General features: G+C 30.6%; 6 protein-coding genes across 12 annotated transcripts; 2 read left to right on the forward strand and 4 right to left on the reverse strand.

Annotated features, from left to right (window-relative positions):
- Positions 1–2: 2 nt before the first annotated feature.
- Positions 3–2,447, reverse strand: LOC131664211 (uncharacterized). Its single transcript, XM_058935127.1, has 4 exons — positions 1,923–2,447; positions 1,316–1,847; positions 236–1,245; positions 3–167 (listed from the first exon to the last, which is right to left on the reverse strand). Exons 1-4 carry the CDS (start codon positions 2,052–2,054, stop codon positions 39–41), a joined length of 1,803 nt encoding a protein of 600 aa, XP_058791110.1. The 5' UTR covers positions 2,055–2,447; the 3' UTR covers positions 3–38.
- Positions 2,448–2,700: 253 nt separating this feature from the next.
- Positions 2,701–9,787, reverse strand: LOC131664226 (uncharacterized). Of its 2 annotated transcripts, XM_058935152.1 has the most exons (10): positions 9,668–9,787; positions 9,174–9,577; positions 7,639–9,094; positions 6,772–7,006; positions 5,777–5,886; positions 5,452–5,698; positions 5,170–5,374; positions 4,857–5,058; positions 3,337–4,786; positions 2,701–3,237 (listed from the first exon to the last, which is right to left on the reverse strand). In XM_058935152.1, exons 2-9 carry the CDS (start codon positions 9,341–9,343, stop codon positions 3,338–3,340), a joined length of 4,074 nt encoding a protein of 1,357 aa, XP_058791135.1. In that variant the 5' UTR covers positions 9,344–9,577; positions 9,668–9,787; the 3' UTR covers positions 2,701–3,237; position 3,337. The 2 variants fall into 2 exon arrangements, with proteins under 2 accessions (XP_058791135.1, XP_058791134.1); XM_058935151.1 differs by having other exon boundaries at positions 2,701–4,786.
- A 72-nt stretch (positions 9,788–9,859) lies between these two features.
- On the forward strand, positions 9,860–16,206 carry LOC131664206 (arginine/serine-rich protein PNISR-like). 4 transcript variants are annotated; one of them, XM_058935117.1, is made up of 12 exons: positions 9,860–10,176; positions 10,523–10,582; positions 10,827–11,018; positions 11,155–11,441; positions 11,510–11,717; positions 11,786–11,967; positions 12,287–12,559; positions 12,778–12,880; positions 13,022–13,084; positions 13,686–13,795; positions 14,417–14,678; positions 15,043–16,206. In XM_058935117.1, exons 2-12 carry the CDS (start codon positions 10,567–10,569, stop codon positions 15,978–15,980), a joined length of 2,634 nt encoding a protein of 877 aa, XP_058791100.1. In that variant the 5' UTR covers positions 9,860–10,176; positions 10,523–10,566; the 3' UTR covers positions 15,981–16,206. The 4 variants fall into 4 exon arrangements, with proteins under 4 accessions (XP_058791100.1, XP_058791101.1, XP_058791099.1 ...); XM_058935118.1 differs by having other exon boundaries at positions 9,860–10,029; XM_058935116.1 differs by having other exon boundaries at positions 9,860–10,582.
- A 222-nt stretch (positions 16,207–16,428) lies between these two features.
- On the reverse strand, positions 16,429–18,106 carry LOC131664207 (dehydrodolichyl diphosphate synthase complex subunit nus1). 2 transcript variants are annotated; one of them, XR_009301926.1, is made up of 5 exons: positions 17,549–18,106; positions 17,035–17,464; positions 16,713–16,950; positions 16,555–16,617; positions 16,429–16,458 (listed from the first exon to the last, which is right to left on the reverse strand). XR_009301926.1 is itself a non-coding variant. In XM_058935120.1 (3 exons), the coding sequence occupies exons 1-3, from the start codon at positions 17,841–17,843 to the stop codon at positions 16,860–16,862; spliced, it is 816 nt and encodes a 271-aa protein (XP_058791103.1). In that variant the 5' UTR covers positions 17,844–18,106; the 3' UTR covers positions 16,698–16,859. The 2 variants fall into 2 exon arrangements, 1 of the variants encoding a protein (XP_058791103.1); XM_058935120.1 differs by lacking the exons at positions 16,429–16,458; positions 16,555–16,617 and having other exon boundaries at positions 16,698–16,950.
- Positions 18,107–18,228: 122 nt separating this feature from the next.
- On the forward strand, positions 18,229–21,108 carry LOC131664243 (T-complex protein 1 subunit theta). Its single transcript, XM_058935186.1, has 6 exons — positions 18,229–18,404; positions 18,626–18,928; positions 19,008–19,307; positions 19,394–19,753; positions 19,887–20,327; positions 20,678–21,108. The coding sequence occupies exons 1-6, from the start codon at positions 18,345–18,347 to the stop codon at positions 20,870–20,872; spliced, it is 1,659 nt and encodes a 552-aa protein (XP_058791169.1). The 5' UTR covers positions 18,229–18,344; the 3' UTR covers positions 20,873–21,108.
- Positions 21,109–21,119: 11 nt separating this feature from the next.
- LOC131664247 (DNA primase small subunit-like) lies at positions 21,120–23,939 on the reverse strand. 2 transcript variants are annotated; one of them, XM_058935198.1, is made up of 6 exons: positions 22,915–23,939; positions 22,652–22,805; positions 22,406–22,575; positions 22,145–22,340; positions 21,853–22,063; positions 21,120–21,775 (listed from the first exon to the last, which is right to left on the reverse strand). In XM_058935198.1, exons 1-6 carry the CDS (start codon positions 23,003–23,005, stop codon positions 21,404–21,406), a joined length of 1,194 nt encoding a protein of 397 aa, XP_058791181.1. In that variant the 5' UTR covers positions 23,006–23,939; the 3' UTR covers positions 21,120–21,403. The 2 variants fall into 2 exon arrangements, with proteins under 2 accessions (XP_058791181.1, XP_058791180.1); XM_058935197.1 differs by having other exon boundaries at positions 22,652–22,808.
- Between the last annotated feature and the right edge of the window lie 118 nt (positions 23,940–24,057).

The following is a 24,057-nucleotide window of genomic DNA, read 5'->3' on the forward strand; positions in this document are numbered from 1 at the left end:
ATTATAAAAAATTAAATTTTTTTATTAAATCATGTCACTCAATACAATTTGATTTCCTCAATAGAATAAAATCTGCAGTAATCTGAAGGTGCTAACTTGAAAAGTTTTCCATCCATTAGCCTCTTAACTATTGGTCTTATATTTTCCAAATCTCTTACAAATTGTAGCTGCAAACAAGAACAGGAATTTATAAATATCAAAGAGTTGGACTTTTTACCATTAAGATAATACTTACATGCATTTCCAATATTTCATTCAATTTATTAAAAGTGATCAAAACTTGTGGGTCTTGAGAAAGTAAGTAATGTTGATAATGTGAATCAAGTAAAACTGCAATCCACTCATACAATTGATTATCTGGTTTAACTTTTGATTCAAACAAATTATCACATTTATCATGATTTTCACTGAATTTGATAAGAAAATAGTTCAGTAACTTTAAAATTTCACTAAAGTTCAACCCTACTCGAAGATAATGTATAAGAGAAACATCTGTGAAACAAATTGTCAAGATTTTATTCAATAGTTTATTTTCTGAATTGGAATCTGAATTTAAGTCATCTTCTATTGAATTCAAGATGGTATTGTCTAAACACAATTTTAAGATTTGAATTAACAATTCTGCTGGCAAGTCTTTTAAATAATCCAAACACCAAAGTATTGAAGTTAAATCTCTTGTTTTAATCAAAGATGGTATTAATCTCTGGTGAATTGCAGCATTGCTCAACCCTTCATTTAATAAAGTTGAAATTTCATTAGCTACACTTTCATTAAGATTTGTCAGAGGTAAACTGAATTGATTTGTAGAAGTGATTCCCCAATCAGCTTTTTTTAATTCTTGTATAACTATAATTTCATTATCATCAGTACAATCATGATTTTTTAAATTGGTGGAACCAATAATTGCTTCGATTTTTTCAGGTGCCAATCGAAAAGGAACTACTGCCAAGTGCCTGTTAGCTGCTAATAATATTTTATTTTCAATTTTCCACAGCTTAGCGTCAGAAGTGTAGAGTTTTAGTTTTTGAACAGCTTGTACAAGTTTAAAATGTACATTGTAAATAAATAAAATAGCTCCTTCTTCGTGAGCATCTGCACCATAAGCTGCAATTGTATTGTCATTAAGTGCAATCATTGCAACTGGATGTTTAGTATTTATTGTTGTAATTACACTAACAAGTGATCCAGGCACTGATTCATTTATACAAGACATTAATGGATAACTGTATAAACGACCATGTGACCCTGAAATACAAATTTTGAATGACGTATATTGTAAATAAAAAAATATGAATAATTAAAAATTGTCACTTACAGAGTGTTAATAGATATACATTTTTTTTATCATGCATAATTACATGACCAACAAGTGTTTCAGATGACCTTTTCAAATCTATCTTGATTAATTTGTCCAAGTCCATTTCATAATTATCTTTTTGTAGAAGTACAAAAACATAAGAATGAAAGTTTCCTGAATTGATCAAAGCACAGAAATATATATTGTCATTTACAGAAATCAACTGACATTGCAGAATTTTTTCATTAGAACCTAAAATTCCATCAGTCTTCCAATCTTTTTTTATTTTTAATGCTGATTCCAATGAAAGTGTAGTTCCATTTGGCATTACTAAAATTGGTGGAACCTCCTTTAGTTTCAAAATATTATATATTGGCATTGAAAATTTGCATTTTTTTACGCTATCCAAATTGGTTTCTTTCTCTGTCCATTTTCTAATTATTTTTGCATTAAATATTGCAACATAATTCCTTGATATTTCATCGTAAACAACTTGTGCAGTCAAACGATCTTTACTTGACCAGCTACTAACTTGCTTTAAGTCTTGAAGCTGAGAAAATATTAATTTTTAAATTATCACGCATTAGTGAACGCATTAGTAAATCATAAATCAATAAAGTATTACCTTATATCTTATAACAATATTCTTGCCTAATGTAACAATTGCACAACCTGAATCTGAATCTGCTTCAACACCCAGCAAATTTTGTTGGTCAATAAGTGGGCACAGCGTATAATACGAATTTAATTGAGCCATTTTTTTGCAATCTTTACTGAATCGATCACTTAAATAAACATAATCAGCACGCGTTTATTTCACTCTTATGTGCATTTTATGTAAAGCCTTATTGTCCGTAATTTGGCGTTAGTTGACATTTTTACATCAGATATTAAAATAAGACACGTGTGTTTTCTTAGTGTGTGTTGACTTGTATCAAAACCACGTTTGGTGACGCTCGTAGCAATTCAACATCATCGTCACTGAGTCTGTTGGGCACTGACATCATGATGCTATGATGGATAAAATTTAAGAATTACACGCGCACGCTGTAGGGATCGATCGTATGGCTGGAGGGGGGAAGACTGGCGCTGCCGTCGATTTTACATGGGGTCTTATGGCAATATACTTCATTTATTCTCGTGGTTGCTACGGAACTAAATGTTGCCCGTACGAATTACGAATTAATAGTAATTTACTCCAAGTTGAGGGGCGCCACCATCTTTTCTCGAATCTTTGATCCCAGACTAGAGCGCCCTCAGTAGGAATTTGCAGTAAACATTTTTCTATTGAAATTACAAAGAAATAAAGAATCACTGAAAAAAATTAAATACATCTTTTTTTGTTTTTTATTTTTATTCCAACGGAAATTAACGCAGAGACATAGAGCCTCAAAAGTGCGGATAATTTCACAGGTGTAATAAAATGATCGCATAAGTATACGTGACGTCACCGGTCACGCGCAGATTCACAACATTCTACATTTTCATTGATTTTTCCATTACAAATTTATTTGAAACTGCTTTTATGATAATTTTCCTTTCAATTAAATATTTCAGTATAAAAAAATCCTTTTAATATACTTCTAATTTTTGAATTTATCAAAAATTATAAAAATATATAATTTAATGTCGATTCATTATTTCAACAGCGTTTAATAAAATTGAAATGTTAACGGTGACTAGCAAAAAATGACTAGAAATAAATAAAATTCACGTAAAAAAATATTCTAACATATAATCACAGTCAGAAGATAAAGTAATAAAATATAAAGTTAATTCTAGCTAAGTTGATTGGCTTGCTTAAAGTAAAGAAGTAAATTAAATTCTACAATAAAGCAAAAAGTATAAGAAAACTGTATAAATAATTAAAAATAGAAGACAAATAGTTGTACCCGTTTTCAAGTTGAGACCGCTCAAGTCAGTAGTGATGTGCATGACATCTGCCTTGAAAAAATGCAAACATCGTAAGTATACATGCCTTAGAATAAAGAAGATAATTCTTCTTGAAAAATAATATTATGCAAATGAATACTGTTTACGTTAATAGTAGTTGCAATAATGATATCCGGATCGAGTAGTGTGATAACCGGTACCTATAGAATAACTTGATGTATTGTATGTGGATATCGGAGATGGCGAAGAAGGTAGAACGCGGACTTCTGTAGTGTCGGATGAAAACGATGTTAGCAATGTTTCTGGTAAAGGACTGGCTATTATGCGAGAGACAGCTGTATGTAGCTGATGAGATCTTGACGTAGGCTCTAAATTAACAACTCTCGATACGTCGACGTGAGGATAAGAAGGATAAATCGAAGTGTAAGAAGGAGATACGCAGGGAGCTGATATGCTTAAATCAACACCATGCCGTTCATTTTCGTCAGTCTTGTATGGGTTGTGATGGTGATGATGATAATGGTGAAGATGATTACTGTTTTGCATTTGAGACTCAGACGTCCTTTGATATCCTCTGGCTGACATATCTAACCCTTGTTCTCTTGCACTTTGCACGACCAAAGGCTCGAACTTCACTCTTGCTTTACTTACTAAATTGTAATCAGGTTTATAATCAAATTTAGACGTCTCTATCTGTTGAATATTTTTATCTTTAACCGATAAACTCAAATTTTGAACTGCAGAATCACTGTCATTGCTAGATATCGGATCAACTGTTAACCGGTGTGGTTGAGGTGGTATTTGAAAATTGGCATTTGAATGGAAACTATTGACTTCGTCATATCGAGGAGACGTTAAAATTTCTTGTTCTAGGTATTGTTCGATGCCATGTAATCTACTAGGCATACTAACATACCCGGACGATCGGTATTGGGCATTCATGGTCAAAGCCTGTCTGGCATGCGGAATAACCGCTGGAGCCATTACGAGCTCATCGTTCACAAAAGAGTCTACGTTTGAACTATTTGGCTCATGCGCCACTTGATAATCAGTCGATTTAAAGCCAAGTTCATTTGGAACAGAGTATAAATCAGCATTTGCTTGATCGTTATCCTCTAAAGATGGAATTGAAACAACTCCAATGTCTCTTTCAGCGGCATCGAGTGCTGCCTCAACTAACAAACTCGCGTTATAACTCTCTTGCCGTTTGCACGAAGGCGTCTCAAGTTTTTCCTCGTTTGTTACAATTGGATAAGCCGATGGAGCTTCGCCGTTCTCTTGTACATTACTTTGAATGGTATCGATATTGAATGTTTCCGGACTCAAAACTGCCGTAGATTCAGTATCTAATTTGTTGGTCCATTGTTTATCAACTTTATCAATCTCTTCTGTTGTACATTCCCGATCATGAATATCCGAATTGGTTTCAGCGCTCTCAGCCGAGGATTCGACTGTTTCTAGTCTATTTAATTCAGTCGAACTAGGCTCTTTGGCCACTTTCTTATTTCTTTTTCTAAGTTTTCGCGATGATGACATGACTGCATCTTGGCTTTTATCAGTGTCATCGTCCTCAAGCTCGAAACTGTTATTGTATTCCTGTTAAAAATATCGTTCAATTATTTGAATGATAACGGGCGTAGTGCTGACAAGCGAAATTTTCATTTACCTCTTTTTCATTAGAATTGAATTTCGGTATTCTGCCTCGACCGAGATCTTCTACCAAGCCCCCGCTGTAAGCGTCAAAGGTATAAGCAATTGACCGTTCAATTTTTGGCATCTTTTCGTCGCTTAGCCCATGAACTTTTTTGTAGTGAAACTGCAAACACTGTTTTGTTGTAAAAGCAGCTTTGCACTCATTTTCTTTGCATCTACGTAAAAATATAGTTTAGTTATGCACTTCGGAGAAAGCATTGAACGTAGAATTACAGTTTGATTGTGGTGTGTGTGTGTGTGTGTGGAAAGAGAGAGAGAGTACCTACTTAAAAGGCTTCACTCCACTATGGGTCAACATATGAATTTTCAAATTGCTTTTGTTTTGGAATGTTTTGCCGCAACGATCGCAAGCCGCAGCACCAACCACGTCTTTGTGGTGAACTTCTTTCATGTGCCGTTGAAGTGCTGCACGAGAACCGAGCAATTTAGAACATAGCTTACACTGAAATTCTTCAAGAACTTCAGACGCATCTATAAATCATGAACTAAATGAGCAATTAATTGTATCGAAAACGATCAAATGAATATTATGAGAAAAAAGTAAGTACCACTGTGCATCCTTTTTATATGAACTTTAAGTTTTTGAGGCTGACAAAACTTACGACCACAAAAATCACATAATGGCCTGGACCTTTGAGGATTTTTCGAACAACCATATGTTCTGTGCATTTCGAGATAATTGAGCCTTAAAAAAAATTTTTTACAATATTGGCATTGATATGCACCACGACCTGCATGAAATTGAGCAGCATGTTTCATAATGTTATCTTTTCCCAAAACTGCAGCACCGCAAACCTATTAAAGTACAACAATAATTACAGCACGTTTCATAAGACCTTCAATAAAACCTATTAATAGGACACCAAATCTTACCTTACAATGGTATTTCCTGATCGTGAGGCTATAATTGGTATCATGAAAAATACAGCAGTGTAAGCGATAGTAAATTGGATGAGAAAACTTTAGATTACAGCCTCCGCAATCTGCAACCACAAAAACTCATTTTTAAGCAATTGTTTTTCGATTGATTACAGTTCATTTTATTAACCGATTTTAGTTGGGGTGGACACAGATTACGTGGTCCACCCCTGATCTTTAGGGTAGACTAATGTTTAAATATATGCCTCCGAAATGGTCTCGTTTCATTATTAATTTCATTAAAGCATAGCTTTACGAGTAATTGTAAATAATATTGAAATAAGCTTTTTTTTGAAACAATTTATGTTGTTATGAAAAATTTAATTTATCTATTGTAAAATAATTTCTTTAATTCTTTATTTTCAAATCGATAAGGAAAAATAATAATAACAAAAGAAATTATAAAATCAATATTAAACTTAAAAAATTTTTGTGATTGATTTCAAAAAGATGAACCAAATTATTTTATCTCATTTAGATGAATGTAAATTTCGAAATGGTTATTTTACATATTGACATTCTCAAATCAGCTGAATATTAACTTCAATAGTAAGTGTTGAAAATTAGATTAAAGAATAATCATATTGTTGATCTGATGGGAGCAACGGTTTTAATATGTAAGAAAAACAAAGAATTATTGCGATGATTTCAAGACATGAATTTTTGTTATAAAATAACTTTCATACGAGACTTTCATACGAGCCATTGGACGTCGGACATCGGATATGTACCGAGATAAAAAAATAAATAAAACAATCAATAAGACATAAATTAACTAAAATGTATAAATGGTAATATTAGTTGAAATTGTAATCACAGATTATGTAAATATCATTTAAATAACCAAACATAGTATTTCTTCACATTTTTTTATCTTTGTACTCGTCCGACGTTCGATGTCTGATTTCTCTAATGTAGAAAGTGTCTTATAGCTTATTCTTATCACTTACTCATTTTATCCATTTTATTTTTTCTTGTCCAAGAATCCGAATATGAATCCAGCCAGTAAATCAATTCAGTACCGGCCTTTAACATCTTACAAGTAATAATGAATAACTGATCATTTTTTTTCACAATATTTACATTTTTTGAATCTTCAGTTTCAGATGGTCTTATATAACGTATCCAATTACTTTTTAAAGGATTTGTAGTGCTTATATACTGGGTTTTATTATTCGTCGAAACCTAAAATTTTTACCAAGTTATTGAAATCACAGTGTAGAAAATTTCGTAGGTTTGATATTATATAAATGAATAAAGTCAACAAAATGCTTTGTAGATTATTTTTAAATTAATGAATAATTAATTTTTATAATATTATTAAATAAAATCCTCAAAATGATACCTATCAAATCCTTCCAATTGAAACAATTTTTCGAAAAAAGTCAGCATATCTTTCTCATAATTATTATATCTTTCGGTATGCTAAATTAAATAGTTCAATCTAAATTTTTTTTTTAATTTCGTCACTTTTTAATTTTTTTCTGAAAATACTAATACTAATTTTAATCTGTGCATTATTTTCTATTGTGCAAAGTATCGGTAAAAAATTTTCGAACTAAATACTTATAAAATTACATAATAATTAATTCTGTTCAGTTTTCTTATTTCATTAAAAAAGATTAAGTTTTTTATAAACATCTTTAGAATTGTTAATTGATTTGCAAATTTTTATTTAAATATGAAACTTTATAAATACTAAGATTCAATCACTTTTTAATAAGTAATTACATAAAATGTTTTTATTATTACATGAACTCCCATTTTTTAATTTTAATAAGAAAAAATATATTACATTAAAAAGATAAATAACATACCGGCCAAATGTGTTTCATAGAGTAATCATCAGGTATATCCATTTCTTGGATAAATTGTCCAATAAGAGGACCAAATTGAGTATGAACTGGTAAGGAATTTTTAGTAAATACTCCAAGACCATGATCCATATTTGACATTTTTAATTCTAAGCAGTAAGGAAGAGATTCTCTTGAGTAAAGAGGCCGTTCTGGGTAGATGTTCTCTTGTTTTTCTTCATACTGTATATCACATTTTGCATCATACTGTTTGACTCTCTCTTCACTGGGTTCAAAAATATAATTCTCTCCATTACAATATCCTTTTGACATTGGCTCATTTGAATCAATTATGTTTACCACTTCAGAATTATTTTTGTATTTATTTATCCAATTTAGAAGTGATATGGAATCTTCAATTATGTATTCTGGTTTCATCACAGTACATGCATCTTGTGAATGCATGGAATTACAAATTTTACAAACTTTATTTACTAGGGTCGATGCCCCAGTGTCCACCTTAATAACATAACTATTATCTTCAGATTTAGAGTCAACTAGTGGTGGAGTCATCTCTGTATGAGTATATGTTATTACATCATTTTGTGAGGTCTTTGAAACGTCAAATCTTTTTGTAATATTAGTAGTTTCCTGATACTTTTCATCATCACTGTCACAGGTGGATGATATTTGATCTGTTAGATAAGCTTTGTCAGATTCTTCTGACAAAGCTTGTTTATTGGATTCCTTCTTATTTTCATAAGAGTTATTCAATCCATTACTGTTTGGAATATCTTCATTTTCTATTAAATTTTTAGTCAAATTTTTAACACTTACTGTAAGAGGCTGAGTCAATTCTGATGGTTGGAAATTATTGAGTGATTCTATGTTGTTACAGCCATTCTTCGTTATGTTTGGTGTCGAACTGTATTGTAAATCAATCTCAAGATTTTCACTTGATGGCAATTTAACTGAGCTATTTTTATTTGAATCTTTAGAGTATTGATTACCAATATTTTCAGTCTCACTTTTAGCAAGTAGATCTGAAGATTTATTCATAGAGCTATTCTCTAAGTCAAGCTTCAAAGTCACTCTGTGTATTATTTTATTTCCAGTAGTAGCTAAACTATTTGTATCTTCAATTTTTTGATATTTTTTTTTAAACTTATCTCTGTGGCATTTTGATTTATTTGTATGTCTTTTTGTCCTAGTTATTCCCAAATGAAATTTGGAAGAACCTTTCTGTTCTTGCTGATTTAGTTTTCCAACGCTATGTAAAGAACAAGACACATTTTTTGATTTTTCACAACATGCACTTTTAGAAAAATCATCTATATTAAATTTCCTTGGACTGCGCCTTTGTAAATTGTTATTTAAAACTCTTGAGTCAAGACTTTGAATAAAATTTGATTGCACATTATTTTCTTGGATACATTGTTCTTTATGTAACTCTACATTTCCATGAGAGTTTTTGCTTTCTCTGAAAAATAATAAAAATGTTGATACAATGTTGTTGGAAAGTTATAGTATGTATATTTTACAAAGCAAAATTATCTTACTGATCAATCACAGAATCAGCAAGAGCAAGCAAATATTCAATGAGTTCATCATCAGTTAGGATTCCTAAATGATTTTTAAGAGAAGTCCAACGTCGACCATTTTTTATGCTCATAGAAAATTTCTTACGACTTCTTACTTTGTCTGCAGATTTTTCAACTTTTTTTGGCATACCTATTAATTTTATTCTACAAAAAAGTTTATAAAAATTTCTTGTCGATCTTACTAAATAACGACATTACAGGGTCGGCATCATGGCGAATAAAAAGATTTTCAAAAAATCATCGTTTAATTTTTTTCTATTGTCTCGATATTGTAATGATGAGATACACGTTGATTACTTTTATAGCAGTGTAGTGCTGAATAGGTTTTTATAGATGACCGTAAATCCTCAGACTTCATAGCGCTAATCATAAAACATATAAAATTATTAAGATAATTTAATGTAACCAAGTTACTAATATATCAATATAGCTACAACTGCTTTTGTCATTACCGCATTGTTGTTAACGCTGTTGTTACTGTACTACAACTATACAGCCTATCTCTAATATGGTTTATATACGGTTTAACAGTTTCCTATACTTAACCTATAAATGCAACTGATATATACGCAAGTGCTGCAAGTCTGCAACCTACTCTCACAGTTTCCGAAATCTGAACTGAGAGGCAATGCTTATGCTGGCAATGCATACATAGCATTAGTTTTGCACCAAGTATAAAAGTTAATGATAAATAATTATGTATTTATTTTTGAATATATATACATAGAACAGTGCATACTTGCGTTAGTGCTACTTTTTGAGTGGAAAATGTAGAGTGGCACAGATTACAAAAACGTTTAAAACATTTCGAGCTGTATGCAAAATTTTTGACTTCTTACAGTGTTATTTCTTACCATAGATTTATATTTTAATATATATCAATGTAATAGAAACTTATTGCAATAGAAATTAAAACAAAAAATTCACTCGAATCAGCAGATAAGCAATTAAAAATCGCAAAGTAGTCATTGTTTAAAAATTCCTGTAGACAATTTGGTTAAGTTGATAGAATATCTAAGCATTTTTTACTAAGATTTATAGCGCCATCAATTATTAATGTGTATTTAAATTAAAAAATGTATTATATGCGTGTATATTTATAACATTTACATAACTAATTTAAAATTCAGAATATTTCATATTATAACCCATGCTTGAGTCTGATTTTAGAGCTATAATTATTCAGTTTCACTTCAAAAATTAAAATTAATAAAAGATAGTTTCTTTTCAAATGCAATAAACACTGTATTCATAATGTTCAAAATGTTTTTCATCAATGATGAGTGGTAAAATGTTTGATAATAAAGATTATCCAACCAAGTGGGCTTTGAATCCCTCAAGTTATCGAACCATGGATAATGATCAAGGTAATATATATGTTAATAACAAAATCATAGACAAATTTAAAAATATTTTCATCAAGAACACATACTATTTCTCTATGAAAAATTTAGTTACTACTTGAATATGTATAGCTAAATGAATTAGCATTTACGTAATAAGTATTATATAGTATTTATAAGAATACATTGATGACAAGTAAATTATAATAACATTTTATCTACTACAGTAATTTTGATTTGAGCTACAATAATTTAAAATTATTTCTAGTTGATTGGGCAGCTTTGGCTCAAGAATGGATAAAAATGAAAGAAACCAATATTCCATCGGTACCAACACCACCATCAATAACACAAAATCCACCAAGTTCATCATTTGCTGGTGGCGAAGCACCTATGGATATGGAATTCAAAGATGATGGGATTCCACCAGCACCTCCAGCACCGAACATTAGCGGAGCAGGTATTTTATCTGCATTAATAATTTTGTAGAATCTTTCGTTCAAGTAATTTTTATTAAAAATATTGTGTACTTGATATTACTTACTTATTTATAGATACATTTTTTGTGTTTTAATTAAATAATATTTATTTTATAGATAATTGGAATCGATGGAATCAGTGGGAAAGTAATTGGAATCAAGCTTCAATAGGAATAGCAAACTCCAATTGGGATTGGAACAATGTATCTCCAGAGGTCAATGAAACATTAACTAGAATTCCAAATAATTTGATGATACCACCACCAGCTCCTGTAATATCTACTACTCCAGCATTTGTTGATCATAATGCATTAAGTTCAACTGTACCCTTGGAATCTTCTTCATTATCTCCTTCATTAGGATACAATACAATGACTCTTCCTCGATCACATTTCAACAATCAAGTCTGACATCTATTTTATTGAACAAAATAATCATACTAGATATTTATGACATAATATTATAAATTCAGGTTACTGGCAGTGGTTTTTGGAATAATGAACAGCATCCACATGTTCCGGGGACCAGTACTTCGCCCTTTGTAAAGGATGTTAGGCAAAGTATCACTAGAATTTCTCCAAGCTCTGCAGCACTGAGTACTTTACCTATGATGGACATGACGCGACGAAGTCGAGAAGTGAAGGAGAAAACGCCGGAAAATGATTCATTGAATACTATAGGTAAGTTATGTATGGCCCAATACATATCAATATTTATCTGATTAAAAAAACGTTATATAAATTCTCAGACACAATTAAACGTAAACAACTACCAGCTTGGATTCGAGAAGGTTTAGAAAAAATGGAAAGAGAGAAACAAAAAGCTATTGAACGGGAACGACAAGCCATTCTTCACAAACAAGAGATGGAAGCGTGTAAAAAAATTAAAGACCAAGCTCGAGCTGTTTTGAGTCCTGATAAGAGTAAATTTGTAAGTAGAAGCTTGTCTTAGCATATCATTCATGTATAGAAAGAAAAATAGAAAAGATACTTGAACCGTTAAATTGAATATGGATAATTATTACATTCATTTGTCGAAATGAATCTCGATGTTAGATTTAACAAAAGTAATTAAAAAATATCTCAATTCTTTCTGATATCAATGCGATGTCCTCTCTTATCCATAACATAAAAATATATTGTTATATCTATAATGGAACAATGAATGAATTTCCACTTTGTACACTTTTATCCCGAAAATTCATTATAATGAAAGCTTTTATAAATAGTTAAACATGTATTTGATTTAGGATTCAGATTCTGAAAAAGAATTACCTGAATATGAAATGCGTGATGTTAAAGAAGACAATCAAGATGATGTCAATAAACTACAAAAAGGAAACTACGACCAAAATAGCCCAGAAGTTTCGAGACCGAGAAAAAGTCGATTTCATGATGCATCTTCGCCTGAAAAGTCATCTAATGTAGTGAAACTGCAGAATCCAGATATCATTAGCAACAATTCTAGTGCTGCAATTGGTTCCAATGTATTAATGAATAAAGAAGAACTCTTACAGAATTTGGTAATGTATATATTCTTTCTGTGATTCTCAATGAAATATACTTAAGCCATAATTCTATAAATAATTCGTTAACTGTGAAAATGTAATGGCTATTGAGACATTTTGTATGTTATTTCTGAAGTTTTGGATTTTTAATTAAATTATTTATGGGTATTCATTCATTCAACCTAGTAAAGTTTCATAAATAGATAACTAATTCGAATTTCATTCTATGTTAGATGCTGAAAGTCCGAAGATCGTTAACAGAAATTTTATTAGAGGTAACAAATGATGAAATAAATTCTATATGTGAGGAAGTTTGGAAAAATTTTCATAATAAAGGTGATTATTAATAAATTTAACTTAATTTATTTCTCTAAAAATATAAATTCAACTTATATAGTAGTTTTTTACTGATTTTAAAATATATTTTTTGAGTACATACCTTACAAAAAATATAATACATACTGTATTTTTTTATAGGAAAAATGCTAATAGCTACACCTGGCAATACAGCTCCAGTCGCGCAGATTACCCGCCGTCTTGGTTAGTATACCTAAAGTAATTGAAAGAGAAAAATATTAAAAAACAAGTTTAATTGTTTTGTCAGATATTATTTTAATTTTTGATTCTTTGTTGGATATTGAAATGAGCACTAAAGGGGCTTCCTACGTAAAGAGAGGTCGTAAATCGACTATCAGACGTGTACCATAATGAAAAAGTAGTAGAAAGCCCATAAATATACCATAGTCATAAATATTAATTCGATTCGAAGGTTACTAATTATATTCTTATAAAGTATAATTCGAAAGTTGTACATAATAAAGCTAAAGAAAACCTCAAACATCACTATCTTAATAAAATTTTAATAAAAGTTGTTATAAGTATATTTTTTATAAATGTACTCTCACTATATCTGTACATTACATTTATGAATGGTTCGTTTATATGCAATAAAAAGAAGAGTGTCACATTTGTAGATTCAATTCATATAAATCAAGTTCAATTTTGATAAATTCTTGAGAAATATTTCTGTATAAAAAATAAAACTCATACGATCTTTATTAATACTTTATATATCATATTTTGAAGTCAAGTTCTCTTCAAATTAAAAAAAAATGTCTTAAATTTATCCACATTTTTCTAGGATTAGGAATCTACAGTGATAGCGATAGCGAATCTAGTGATGAACATTTAATACAGAATCAACCAGAAAAATCAATACCCAGTAGAAATGATAGTGATGAAGAATTAAAGGTTAGTAAAATAACATAGTATTTCATAAATTGTAGTGAATACTAAATGAAAAAGATTTAAAATTCTCGATGTATTTTTGTTTACATAAAGAATATATTCAATTCAATAATTATTGTTTATTCTATAATTAACAAAGAACGTAATGAAAAATTGATTCAAATTGAAAAAATGTTGCATTAAACTCCGATGCCTGAATAAATAAGACAAACCTCAACTTCCGTATAAAAAGTACAGCGAGAATTTGAGATGTTAGCTTAAAATTTTTATTGAAAATGATGAATGAAAACAGCATAATTGAAAAATATTTTTGAAGTTTAAACTCATAAATAACTAACTATGCCATTACAAGTTTACTATATAAATTATCAATAGTACCGTAAATTAAATAACATCAAAAACTACTCAACAAATCAAAAGAGCTTTTATAAAGTACAATTCGCTTTAGTAATTAAACTATTAAAGATGATTAATATTTCAATTGTAATACATATGGTAGCGTATAGTTATGAACATAAAAAGTTATACTTGAATTTTTTTAAATTAAAATAAAATATTTATTCATTGCATAAAAATCTTTAGATAATTCGCAAACTAGTTTTAACTTAAATGTCTTATTTTTAGGAAACGTTGCGTTTTCGGCAACAAGCTTTTAAAAAAACTGAAGCAGAAATAGAAGCTAATCTAGCAGAAGAAGAGGAAAACACGAAGGATGAAGACCAATTATCAAAAAATAGAAAGTCAGAAATTCTTTCTGATCGAAAAGATAAAATGATAAGTAACGAGAAAAACGCGAAAGATAAAAATAAACAAAAAATAGGACACGCAACGCAAGAGTTAAACAAAATCTGGAAAGACAGTAGTAATCGCAATGACAGCTTGGCAGGTAATATTCAAACATCTATATAAAGTATAACAAAATATCGTCGATGAATTTTAAGATGTGCGAGAGTAAAGACGCTGAAGTGTTGAAAAAATTGCATAATATGCATGTTGCTTCGGTATAAAGCACGCTACGTGTCATTTATCCGTAAAAATTAACGATGTTTTCATCAACAATAAACTACTTGAATCGTGTGAACATACATATTGTAAATCTGAATGTGTTATTTTGCATCGGAAGTCTGTCAAGTCAGGTGAATTAGCCATAAAAATACATATTTTTAGTATATCATATGTTGAGATACATACAGTTGCTGCGTGGACATTGATGTAAGTTGTCGAATTGAAAAGTGGCACTTTTGTTACAGCTGGTAGCAGAAAAACCTCATTATACAACGAGGATGAAAAGTCATCTTCGGATAATAAATCATTATCGAGAGGCACACCGGATCGTTTCAACCAGGGTGAAGAGTCTTCGAGCTCGGATAGCGCCAACCAGAGCTATGTGGCTAAACGAAAGACCAGTCATAGCTCGAACAATGGTAAAAGCAACACATGCTCATCAGCCCGTAAAGCTCGGCTGCGATTAAACGAACGTGCCAAAAGATATTCGTCGAGCAGAAGTAGATCTAGAAGTAAAAATGATTCATCATCCCGGGAGAACTCGTGCGAATCATCTTCATCTAAACTGCAGGCTAACCCTATAAATACTGACAAGACTGTGAAAAAAGATGAATCCAGAAGTGAAAACTACAAAAGTAGCCGTGATTTTAACAAAAAGTGTAAAAGTCTGAAAAGTTCTCAGTATGGTAATCCTAGGTCAAGATCGACCTCCCAATCTGACACACATTTCCGCTCTGAATCCAGGTCCAGATCGAGATCGAGATCGAGGTCGAAATCGCGATCGCGGGATAGATCTAATTCTACCGTGAGATCCAGGCAAAGGCGTTCACGCTCGCGGTCATACTCCAGTTTTCGTAAGCAACATCGACACCGTAGTAACTTACACTCGCGCTCCAGGCCTCATTCTCGCTCTCAATCGCAGTCTCGATCTCGATCTAGAACGCGTTCAAGATCTAAATCCCGAAATCGCAAGAGATCCAAATCTTCGTACAGTTGTAAAAGCACCACCATCTCCGGATCAAAATCCGAAGGGGCAAGAAGAAGGAGTAGCCGTTCGCGTTCGACAGAACGGGCAAGACGTTCCAGATCCAACACTCGAAAATCAAAAAGCTCGCATCGTCAACGCTACCGTTACGAACGAGATCGCAATAATAAAAAGTCAACGCGCCATCACGTCGACTGATCGACGCATCGATCTATACAGAGCTTTCACTATTTTGCACATTCATCTACTCTAGCCATTACTATTTTTATTTCAAATTTGTACATACAGCTTGTGTATTATCTGCGAAATTTGCCTTTCTAAATTGTTCTGTGTTCTATTCCGTTGACTACATGCGCTATCGGAAAATTGTATGATTGAGTATTATTGATGTACTACTTGAAAATATAATCCACTAGCTCCATTAATAAAATAAATAAATAAATATTCAGTTCCTTCAATTTCCTTTACCAATCATCAAACTTTAGGTTAAAGCGATGTTCATGAAATATTTTCTTTTTTTTTATTTTTTATCAATAAAGTGGTTCATGAAGATCATCTCAATCAACATTGTTTATATTTGTAATTACTTTATCTTCTTCAATCTAATTTAATTTAAACAATTGTTAAAAATGATAAGCAAATGGTCTATTATCCAATTGAAATAATCACAAGAAATCTAAAATAAATTTTGTTATTCAATTAATTCAGATAATATTCTTAAACATTTATTGAAAAAAGAGTATCAAAAAGTAAATTTTGAATTTCAACTAACCGTATTACCTATTTCCTTCAAAAATTTACATAGAACATTTGTAATTTCATACTTATTCAATCACTGAAATTAAAATTAATTTATAATCAATTACACTTATTACAGATACCTAATTCATAAGTGATTTTTATATATTGCTTACTTTTATTTTAACTTACTTTTAATTTAATTTGTATAACATAAATATCATACTAGTATCAAAATCAAGTAGATAGTACAGTGTGGAATAAAAGTATTATTTTATTTTTATACATATATGAATCTAAATATATCTTGCAACTTATAAAATTAGATAACCAGTTTCGTTACTTTCCGTAATGTTGTTGACATATATTGTACTTTATTAGTATCCTTGTAAAGTCATCATATGTGAGACCACAGTGAGTTGGCACAACACTATTCAACATAACAAAACAGTGTTATAAACTGTGGATTTTAAAAATAAAATATTGCCTTGGCTTGTTTTAATAAAATACTTACAAAAACTCAGTTATCCTTGTGTGCCATGGTAAAAATCCATATGAACACAGTGTTTTACCAAACACTATGGCCAGGTCTGGCTCTGGGATTTGAACATTCCAATTCAAATTTTCACTAATCAATTTAGATGTTATATCTTTTTCATTGTTATCATTCCATTCAAGAAAAGTTGATAATTGTTTGGTTAAAGAAACAATTTTATTTTTACCATCGAGATATGACAAAAATTGTATTTTAATACTTTTGTTTTTGGCTTTATTTAATGAATCAGAATCAATATTGCATTTATAATTGTAGCCTAACATTTTGATTAGTTTTGTACCATTGTCCATTTTACTAAATTCTTTTACACATTCTGTATTATGTAAATTTGAAGGTGTTTGCTGTTTGAGATTTTTTTCTATAAGAGGATAATTTTTTTGCAAGAGACCTAATGTGATGAAAGAAGTTATGATAATTATAAAATTGTATTAAATACAAAGGTAATATTACTAAAAAGTAGCTGAAACATTACCTTTGTGATCATAGAAGCTGATGTAAGATATTTCAATTGTCATACACCAGTCGATCAATTTTGTTATGTCAATAATGGATATTTCTTCCAATCCAATAATAATTGCAATATGATTTGGAAGTTTTGAGACTAAATTATCACTTGAATTTTCCAACCAGTAATTTTCAAATCCTTTATTTGCATAAACGTGATGCTTCATAAGCAAACATATTTTAACGCAATATTGTTTGATGAAACAATACAAATTGTTTATAAAATGTAACAAATTTAATAACAAATAAAAAATAAGTGTCATATTAAAAATAAGGATCGATTTTTTATGAACAATTTATGCGGACTTAGATAAGTTGTCTTGATAAACAAAACTTTCGAAGCATTTGTAAGTCATATTACAATTATTTACACGATGAATTAAGATTACCTCTAATATGTACATATGTTATATTACAACTTTTATTATTGGTCAAATGCACACATATACATTTTGTCCAATAAGTTTTGTCACTAACCAATGAAATTGCTATAAAAAAGGATAAACACCATCTACTCGCGGATTATGATTACGTTATGAGTCATGAGCTGAGCCGGTTACGGTATCTGCGCATATAGTTACTGCGCATACACTGCGTCTTAATCTCAATTACTCATTGCGGTTACTCTCTTTCTCTCTCTTGAAGACCGCAGCTCTCACCTAACCTATACACATATATATCGTTGCTGCTGCAGTTATCAGTCAGTACACAATCTTAGTGATTCAAAAATTTTTTAATTCTAAAATACAAATAGTATTAAAAAAATGGCTTTACACGTGCCGAAAGCACCAGGCGTGACTCAAATGCTGAAAGACGGTGTTCGCGTAAGTGTATTATTAAAAATTAAAGTTCATTTTTCAATAAGTGCTTAAACATGTGCTCCGAAGTCTCGAGCGTATTCATGGGTGTTGCTACCATTTATGGTGTTGTCTTAAATCATTTTGAAATTCTTGATCAAGACTTCTTGTCTACTTGATACTCATTTGTTCCCTAATATGCTGTACATAAATTGAATATCTCGTATATGAATATTTCTTTGTTGTAGTATTTTTCCGGATTAGAAGAAGCCGTTTTTCGCAATATCTCAGCTTGTAAATTATTTGCCCAATCAGTACGCACTGCGTATGGGCCAAATGGTATGAATAAAATGGTGATTAATCACTTAGAAAAATTATTTGTGACGAGCGATGCAGCAACCATTATAAAAGAATTAGATGTTGAACATCCTGCAGCAAAATTGTTAGTCCTTGCTTCAGAAATGCAAGAGGCTGAAGTAGGTGATGGAACCAACTTTGTCATTATATTTGCTGGTGCTTTACTAGATGCTGCAGAAGAATTACTACGTTTGGTATGAAATATTAGTAAAATATAATGAACAATTGATAATTTGTCTTTTATGTAATTGATTTACTTATTTGTAATTGAAGGGTATTACAACTTCAGAAATTGTGGAGGGTTATGAAGTAGCTTTAGAAAAAACTCTAGAAGAACTACCAAAATTAGTCATTTATGAGGCAAAGGATTGTAATAATATTGAACAAATTAAAGCTGGTATAACAACAGCAATAATGAGTAAACAATATGGAAAAGAAGATTTTATTGCAAATCTTGTTTGTCAAGCTTGTATTTCAATTTTATCTACAAATAGTCCTGCTAGTAATACTACTTTCAATGTTGACAATGTGAGGATTTGCAAAATTTTAGGATCTGGGCTGCATTCTTCTCAGGTACATAAATTTGCTTAACATAATTAGTACTTTTACACTATTTGATTGAATTGAGAAGAAAATTTTGAAATTAAATTGAATTAAAGGTTATTCAAGGAATGGTTTTCAAAAGACACGTTGAAGGGGACATAACTAAAACAGTTAATGCTAAAATTGCTGTTTATACATGCGCTGTTGACATTACACAGACAGAAACGAAAGGAACAGTTCTTATTAAGAGTGCTGATGAATTAATGAACTTTTCTCGTGGTGAAGAAGTTATGTTAGAGTCACAAATTAAATCTATTGCTGAAAGTGGTGCAACTGTCATTGTTTCGGGAGGTAAATTTGGAGATATGGCTCTCTACTATCTTAATAAATATAATTTGATGGCTGTAAGAGTTCCCAGTAAGTTTGACTTGAGACGCCTGTGTAAAGCTGTTGGTGCAGTAGCTTTGTCCAAGCTGGTAAGAAATCATTTGCAACATTATTGTAATATAGAACAAATATTATATAAATCAGTCACGTTTTGTTCAAAATCTTATTGAATAATTACATTTGAAAATACATAAAAGAGTAATAATGATGTAACATTTTAAGATTCCCCCAACAAAAGAAGAATTAGGAAGTACTGATACTGTTCATGTTGATGAAGTGGGTGATACAAATGTAGTTGTTTTTCAACTTCACCAACAAGATAGTCGTATCAGTACTATCATTATTAGAGGATCTACTGACAACTACATGGATGATATCGAAAGAGCTATTGATGATGGGGTTAATACTTTCAAAGCTATTACCCGAGATGGACGTTTTCTGCCTGGTGCTGGTGCAACAGAAATTGAATTAGCTTCTAGAATTGCTTCGTTTGCAGATACCATTCCTGGATTGGAACAGTATGCTGTACGTAAATTTTCTTCAGCCCTAGAAGTTTTTCCAAAAACATTGGCAGAAAATAGTGGAACTCAGGCATCTGAATTATTATCAAAGTTGTATGCATCTCACAAAGAAGGAAATATTAACTATGGATTTGATATTGAGGTAAGTTCAAATGTCGATTTTTCATTGTTTATGCCTCATGGCTTAGTGGTTAATTAGATAAACTTCAAAAAATTATAACAATTTCTGTATAGCCTTGTTTATATGAATACTTGAATGTATGGATTTTATAAATGTTTGAGCAAAATTTATTGTAGTATAATTTGCTTTGTTGATTAACAACAATTTCTTAACAAAAATTCAATGAACAAACTTATTCAGGTTGGTTTCTGATTGTAAAAAAGAATTTTCTCAAGTTTATCCAATTAATTGAAAGTATTTGCACCTCTCTGCAGACATTCTCAAGGGCTATTACAATATTTGTTAAGTACATCAAATTTTTATGTTTATAGAGCTCTGGAGCAGCTGCTATTATTGATGCAGAAAAAAATAGAATTTTCGATTTATATTTAACCAAATTTTGGGCTTTAAAATATGCTGTCAATGCTGCATGCACAGTTCTTAAGATTGATCAAATCATCATGGCCAAACGAGCTGGTGGCCCAAAACTCCCAGGAGGAAAAACCAACAGCGATGATGAAGCTTAATTATTTTTTTATCCATAATTCTCAAACAATATTGTATTCACAACTACTTTGTAATTATATTTTTACTTCCATTTTTTCACTTGAGTAAAACTTACAGTTAATAAAAATAAAATCAATCTTGAATTAAATCATTGATTCATAAAACATCATATTTTATAAGGCAGTTGAAAATTTTGGAATAAACAGTATTTATTTAATGTATTCAAATGTATATTAATGAAAAAGAGAAAATCTTTTGTGTTCACAATACATTTATTTTATATAAAAATTTTTTCATATAAAAATATATAATTAATCATTAACAGCTCTGATAAACGCAATCTAGTGACAGTTCTTATCACAAATCTTATAACTGGATTGGTAGAAAATACAAACATTACACAGACAATTAAATGGCGACTTGTGTTAGTCTTCTCTTTCATAATATTTTCATTTTCTTTTTATAAATTTATTTTATTACTAAAAAAAATAAGTTTTTTCAAAAACGTTCTTATCAAATATTTTCTTTTTCATCAACTAGAAAAATGGCACTTAATTACTATCACGTATTAAACGACGTATAAATCTGTAAAATACTGTATAACTATCTTCTAAAACAGTCTTTTCCAAATCATGAGTATACTTATAGAATTCAAGATCAACTTTCATTTCTTTTGCAGTTTGACAATATGAATCAATTTGATCCATTAGCTGTGCAACTGTTGGTAAAGAAAATGGATCAAATTCATCAATTTTAGTGTAATCAATGGGTACTCCAATGATTCCAGTTTTGGGATGTATTGAAAAAGGACTTTTTAATAAATGGCTCAAACTATGGGTAACTTGTAAATCTATTCTTGGATAGACATACTGTATTTTAATTTCTTCAATTAAGTAAGGTCTATTTATCCACTCTTGTATAATCTGGGGTATAAAAGTAGTCAAATCAATACTTTAAAATAAATGCTGCAAGAAAGCAATAATTTGATTGTTGAACATACCTTGACTTTCTTATTTTTATTAAAAATATTTACAAAAGCATTCCATCGTAATAAACTTGTTGGATATTTTATAAGGTATTCTTTTATAGGGCTACGTAGTTCTTTATTGAATAAGGTCAAAAACTTTTCTAAATTACGATCTGTTCCTAGCATATTTTGTTCTATTACAGACAATTCAACAAATACTTTATCAATAATATCTATAGCTCGCCTGTGAAAAATGACAAATTCAATGAGTCTTCTAACATTATTCTTAGCTCTCAACAATAAATTGCAATGCAATTATGCTTACTTCTCAGAAGGATGTAGCTTTTCTCGCAAATAAACTTTTTTAGAAATATGATCTCCACCTTTCACTAGCTGGAGATAATTGCAGATCATTAGTCTTGCTTCCAGTCGTAATGATCTGGCTCTTTTATCACAAATCCAGGCATGTACTCCTCGTCTGCCAGAATATACCCACAATATATGTTCAAACCCAAAGTCCTCTGAAAAGTTGAAATAGATAGAAATAGTCTCAATTTAATAAAAAATGGAAAATTAATAAGTACACCTTTGATAGCAGTGTCCAAAATTTTTATTGCTACAACTACATATTTCCAGCATTTTGGACATATATTTGCTCCTGAGCAACATATTCTTACATCGTCATAATTATTGATATCAATGTCAATATTTAATTCTTTTTGAATAGGATTTCTAGAAGTTTTGCCTATTTGTGGGCTACAATTATAATAAAGCTTTTTTCAGTGATAATTAACTGAAAATAGATAATACAAAGAAAAATTTGCATACTTACGGCTCTGAATACACAGCACCAATGTCAATTTTATTTGGGATTGTTACCTTTACGTATGCTTTTAATTCTGCATAATCTTTAAATGATAAATTTCTTAAAAAGCGATCTCCAGTCTTGCCAAAATTAAAAACGAATTCTCGTTTTGAAAACAATTCTTCTACAATTTAAAAAGCAATTTTATTATATATGTATGTATGTTGTTGTGTGTATGTGTATGGATGCGTGTACATAACGCTGCCCAAATTCATTGTTCAAATGTGTACCTTGACCGTAATTAAGCCATTCATAAATGGCTTGAAACGGGAACAATCGGGACCAATAAACAGGTAATAGATCCCGTGTTCCCAAATCCATACTTGTGTGGGGACACTCACACTTACACTTACTTACTGCTATATAGGTATAAGTTAGGTAGAGCACCACGCGCTTTCGCGTTTGATTTGAACACTGAACTAGCAAGAGTTGGACTGTTGAATCGGTCTCAAGCTCGAGAAAATAACCGAATAGTCGCGCACTCTCTTTAGGTCCGTTCACCGTTGCCACCCTACATGTATTAAACTCAAATAAAGCAATTTTCTTAGTAAATGTGCGCGGATACTTAATTATATATGTACAATGCTTATACTTGTACCACTACTGAAGTACAAGATTGCATGAAATATTGCTTCATTTGTTTGAGAGTCATGTATCGTGATCCGACATCATCATATATCATAACATTCATTACTGATAAGAATAACAAGTAATATGAGTATATCTACAATATCTACATATTATCCAAACAATCAGTAGTATATTTTGTGTTGTAATCAGATGAAGATAAACTTAGCGGGAAATTGACAAAAAACGATCCAAGAAAATTATAAAAAAACTAAGTATGATTAGTAAGAATAACAAAACTTATTGATATTTCCACGTAATTTACTTTCGATTTAACAAATATTAAAAAATTGAACAGCAGAAATTGTATCTGCGCAGCTTTTTACAGTAATTTTGATGGAAATGAATGTATTGAACTTTTAGCAAAAATCAGTGTAATTTTTTCATCCAATCAAGACATCGGTATATAATCATCTGTTAAACAAAAAATATTTCTCATTGCAACGATACACATAATTTTAAAATCACTTATTTATTGACTGCAACAGTGCTTGATTAAATGTATGTTAAAACATATGTAATTTACGTATCGGAATACGACTCACTCAGTTCAAAATTTCAATCAATATTGTCATTGAGTAAGCGAAACGGGATAAGTTAAATTGAGGTTTTCATGGAATTATACAACTCACAAAATAGAAAAAAGCTTCAATCGTCGTGCTAGTGATGCTCAACAAACAAAAATTAACGTCAATTTGAATTTCGCGGATTGCGACTCAAGATATATTATGTGTTGCATTGCAATT

The sequence above is a fragment of the Phymastichus coffea genome, unplaced genomic scaffold (genome assembly GCF_024137745.1).
Source record: "Phymastichus coffea isolate CEN01 unplaced genomic scaffold, Cenicafe_Pcof_1.1 PCOF00043, whole genome shotgun sequence".
NCBI classification, from domain to species: domain Eukaryota; kingdom Metazoa; phylum Arthropoda; class Insecta; order Hymenoptera; family Eulophidae; genus Phymastichus; species Phymastichus coffea.

Excerpts from the sequence above, each read along its gene's own strand:
- LOC131664207 (XM_058935120.1), bottom strand. The coding sequence starts at position 17,843 with ATGACACTTATTTTTTATTTGTTATTAAATTTGTTACATTTTATAAAC. Across the intron at positions 17,465-17,548 it reads CAGCTTCTATGATCACAAAG|GTCTCTTGCAAAAAAATTAT; the intron begins GTAATGTTTCAG and ends TCATCACATTAG. Across the intron at positions 16,951-17,034 it reads ACAAGGATAACTGAGTTTTT|TGTTGTGCCAACTCACTGTG; the intron begins GTAAGTATTTTA and ends TATGTTGAATAG.
- LOC131664243 (XM_058935186.1), top strand. The coding sequence starts at position 18,345 with ATGGCTTTACACGTGCCGAAAGCACCAGGCGTGACTCAAATGCTGAAA. Across the intron at positions 19,754-19,886 it reads CAGTAGCTTTGTCCAAGCTG|ATTCCCCCAACAAAAGAAGA; the intron begins GTAAGAAATCAT and ends TAACATTTTAAG. Across the intron at positions 20,328-20,677 it reads ACTATGGATTTGATATTGAG|AGCTCTGGAGCAGCTGCTAT; the intron begins GTAAGTTCAAAT and ends TTATGTTTATAG.
- LOC131664247 (XM_058935197.1), bottom strand. The coding sequence starts at position 23,005 with ATGGATTTGGGAACACGGGATCTATTACCTGTTTATTGGTCCCGATTG. Across the intron at positions 22,064-22,144 it reads AAGCTACATCCTTCTGAGAA|GCGAGCTATAGATATTATTG; the intron begins GTAAGCATAATT and ends CATTTTTCACAG. Across the intron at positions 21,776-21,852 it reads ATAAAAATAAGAAAGTCAAG|ATTATACAAGAGTGGATAAA; the intron begins GTATGTTCAACA and ends TTTATACCCCAG.
- LOC131664211 (XM_058935127.1), bottom strand. The coding sequence starts at position 2,054 with ATGGCTCAATTAAATTCGTATTATACGCTGTGCCCACTTATTGACCAA. Across the intron at positions 1,848-1,922 it reads ATATTGTTATAAGATATAAG|CTTCAAGACTTAAAGCAAGT; the intron begins GTAATACTTTAT and ends ATATTTTCTCAG. Across the intron at positions 168-235 it reads ATGAAATATTGGAAATGCAT|CTACAATTTGTAAGAGATTT; the intron begins GTAAGTATTATC and ends TCTTGTTTGCAG.
- LOC131664226 (XM_058935152.1), bottom strand. The coding sequence starts at position 9,343 with ATGCCAAAAAAAGTTGAAAAATCTGCAGACAAAGTAAGAAGTCGTAAG. Across the intron at positions 9,095-9,173 it reads GCTGATTCTGTGATTGATCA|AGAAAGCAAAAACTCTCATG; the intron begins GTAAGATAATTT and ends ATTATTTTTCAG. Across the intron at positions 5,059-5,169 it reads AGTGGAGTGAAGCCTTTTAA|ATGCAAAGAAAATGAGTGCA; the intron begins GTAGGTACTCTC and ends ATTTTTACGTAG.
- LOC131664206 (XM_058935116.1), top strand. The coding sequence starts at position 10,492 with ATGATGAGTGGTAAAATGTTTGATAATAAAGATTATCCAACCAAGTGG. Across the intron at positions 11,718-11,785 it reads TGATTCATTGAATACTATAG|ACACAATTAAACGTAAACAA; the intron begins GTAAGTTATGTA and ends ATAAATTCTCAG. Across the intron at positions 12,560-12,777 it reads AAGAACTCTTACAGAATTTG|ATGCTGAAAGTCCGAAGATC; the intron begins GTAATGTATATA and ends ATTCTATGTTAG.